Source organism: Camelina sativa, chromosome 6 (genome assembly GCF_000633955.1).
Source record: "Camelina sativa cultivar DH55 chromosome 6, Cs, whole genome shotgun sequence".
Classification (NCBI taxonomy): domain Eukaryota; kingdom Viridiplantae; phylum Streptophyta; class Magnoliopsida; order Brassicales; family Brassicaceae; genus Camelina; species Camelina sativa.
Genome location: NC_025690.1, coordinates 23,915,538 through 23,917,948, shown reverse-complemented (window position 1 = coordinate 23,917,948; position 2,411 = coordinate 23,915,538). Strand labels below are relative to the sequence as shown.

Genomic DNA, 2,411 nt, shown 5'->3' with positions numbered 1-2,411 from the left:
TTTTTTTTTTTTTTTTTTTTTAAAATGCGGAGTCCTAAGCAGACGCAAAATTCAGAAGGTAACGAAGCTCCCAGAAGATCTCGTAAGCTAACAATAAAATATCCCAAAACAGACGTCCAAAAAATAAGCTCGCATCACATCACATCCAACATAAGATGAAAATTGAAAACCCAACCGCGAGAATTCCAACATGGAAACACATAGATCTAAAAATTAAAAATCAATGAGACCAAAAAAAAAAAAAAAAACAAGGAATCTGTTCTTAAAAAGAAGCGAGAGATCGTACCTGCAGAAATGTAAAAAAACTTGATCAGAATCGGATCGGTGGATCTGTGAGGAGAGGTAACAGACAGATAAAGACGAAGAAGAAACGCTTTGGAAGGAAGATGAGATTGTCTCCTCCACCTTTTTGCCTGCGTTTTAGCTTTTCCAAACTTTGGCTCCGATCCTCTCTCTCTATAAAATTTCCGAGTTAGAGAGAGAGAGATAGAGGGGAAGACACAGCAGCCAGCCAGCCAGGAAGGAAATTTCAATAGATAAATTTTAAAAAATATAAAATGGAAAGAAAAAAAAGTGAAAAAAAAAATATAAAAATAAAAATAATAATAATAAGACAGCGCAAAATATTATTATTATGTATATTATTATTATTAAGCAAAAAGGCTCTCCAAATCATTCATACTTGTATAATTGTATGTTCATCGTTTCATTAGAGAGAGAAATCAACAAACCACAGCTGTTTCTTCTTCATCTTCCTATTATTTGAGTTACTTTGGTCTCTGCACGTTTTATAAGTTTTTCCATTCTCATTTTCACAGTTTGCTTTATTCTAACTTTTCTTGTGTGACACAATTATGCTTTCTCTTCTTATTTTATCTAGTGGAGTAGGAAGCTGCTGTACCATTCATTACCATAGTAGAACAAATGTTGTCCATACCTTCATGGCTTCATCGAATTTAACAGTCATAAGTTATTAAAAAAAAAAAAAAAGTAATTTTTATCAATCAAATTACTCATTATCAATAAAAAAATTGACGGTGACAAAAATAAATAAAAAGTCGAAATAGTACCAAATAAACGTTTTAGTCAAACGGGCCTCAAATTCCCATCAGCCCAACAACGTACAACTACTCCACTTATTTCGAGTCTCCGACAATATATAACCAATTTTTAGGTTTCCATATGCTTTGGTTCGATTTTTTCGTTTAAATTAGGTATTATAAGCTAAAAATATGTTTGATATAATTTTTTTCCCAACAAGTTGAAAATTTTATTTTTAGTCTATGTAATGTTGGGTCCAATTTGGTTTTTTGTATTCACCATATTTTTTATTTTATTTTTTAAAGGAATCAAACAAACATCCGAAAGTAAAAGAGAATAAGTGGAAATTAGTTGAGTGAAAGTGATTCTCTGACGTACAAACATAACACAATTTAGTAATAAGCCAACAAGAGCAAAGAGATGTGTTACTTCTGCTTTCCAGCTTTTGAAGCAATGATCACTTTCTATGTAAGAACATATGGAAACGATGTCGTGCCCAACCTCACAAGAATGTCGCTTTTTCTTTTTAACTTTGTCGTTGGAACTATATATGTTTTCTAAGATAGAGAATGTTAATGAGTGTGTGTGTATACCTAATACTCGAAAATAAAATTAAAAAAAAAAAGAAGAAAGAAGAAAGAAGAAACTGAACTTTGTTTTATATGCTAAAACAACTCTCTCATTACAAGAATAACAAAATAGAAAATGTATGCACAACAATTAAATTACCAAAACCCACTTTTTTTTTTACTTAACAACAAAAGTGAACAGAGAAGAGTATGATACGATCTAAAATGGTCTTGGAAACAATTTTGACTTGATGAAGACGCATAGATAACGATGCACAAGTGGAAGACGAGCGACATTGGAGAAGATGAAGTGATGATGTGGTTCGTTGTTATAGATGTATCCTTTCTGATTTCCACGCGACGATCCTTATTTGGTTCACTTCTTCTCCTCTTTGACTTTGACCCTTCCTTTATTTCATTTTTTAAAAGAAAACCTATCAAGAAGAAATTGAGATATTTTGTTTAGGGGGAGTACTTACTAAAACGGATGATATTGGAGTATGTTAAAGACTATAGGAGCGTTGGACTTACTTGAATAATGGGGAAATTTTGTTGAATTTGAAGAGCCTAGTAATGTGTGGGAGGTGGGGGAGAAGCGTAGATGTAGACCGGAGGTGGAGGAGATTTTACTGGTGGTGGTGGAGAGCTGTAGATGTATGGTGGTGGTGGGGATTTAACCGGAGGTGGTGGTGAAGAGTAATGGTATGGTGGAGGAGGAGACTTGACTGGAGGTGGTGGGGAGTTATAATGGTATGGTGGAGGAGGAGACTTGACTGGAGGGGGTGGTGAATGATAGTAGTA

At 33.8% G+C, this 2,411-nt stretch overlaps 2 protein-coding genes across 2 annotated transcripts in view; both read right to left on the bottom strand.

The window, feature by feature from the left end:
• Nucleotides 1-523, bottom strand: part of LOC104793249 (clathrin interactor EPSIN 2) — a 7,238-nt gene extending 6,715 nt beyond the window's left edge. Inside the window, exon 1 of the mRNA XM_010519569.2 lies at nucleotides 287-523. The gene's annotated coding sequence lies outside the window, so the exon portion shown is untranslated. The remainder of the gene's footprint in view (nucleotides 1-286) is intronic.
• LOC104699420 (extensin-3-like) overlaps nucleotides 1,389-2,411 on the bottom strand; it is an 11,185-nt gene continuing 10,162 nt past the window's right edge. The window contains exon 6 of the mRNA XM_010414727.1: nucleotides 1,389-1,410. Within this exon, the coding sequence (XP_010413029.1) occupies nucleotides 1,389-1,410 (22 nt within the window). The remainder of the gene's footprint in view (nucleotides 1,411-2,411) is intronic.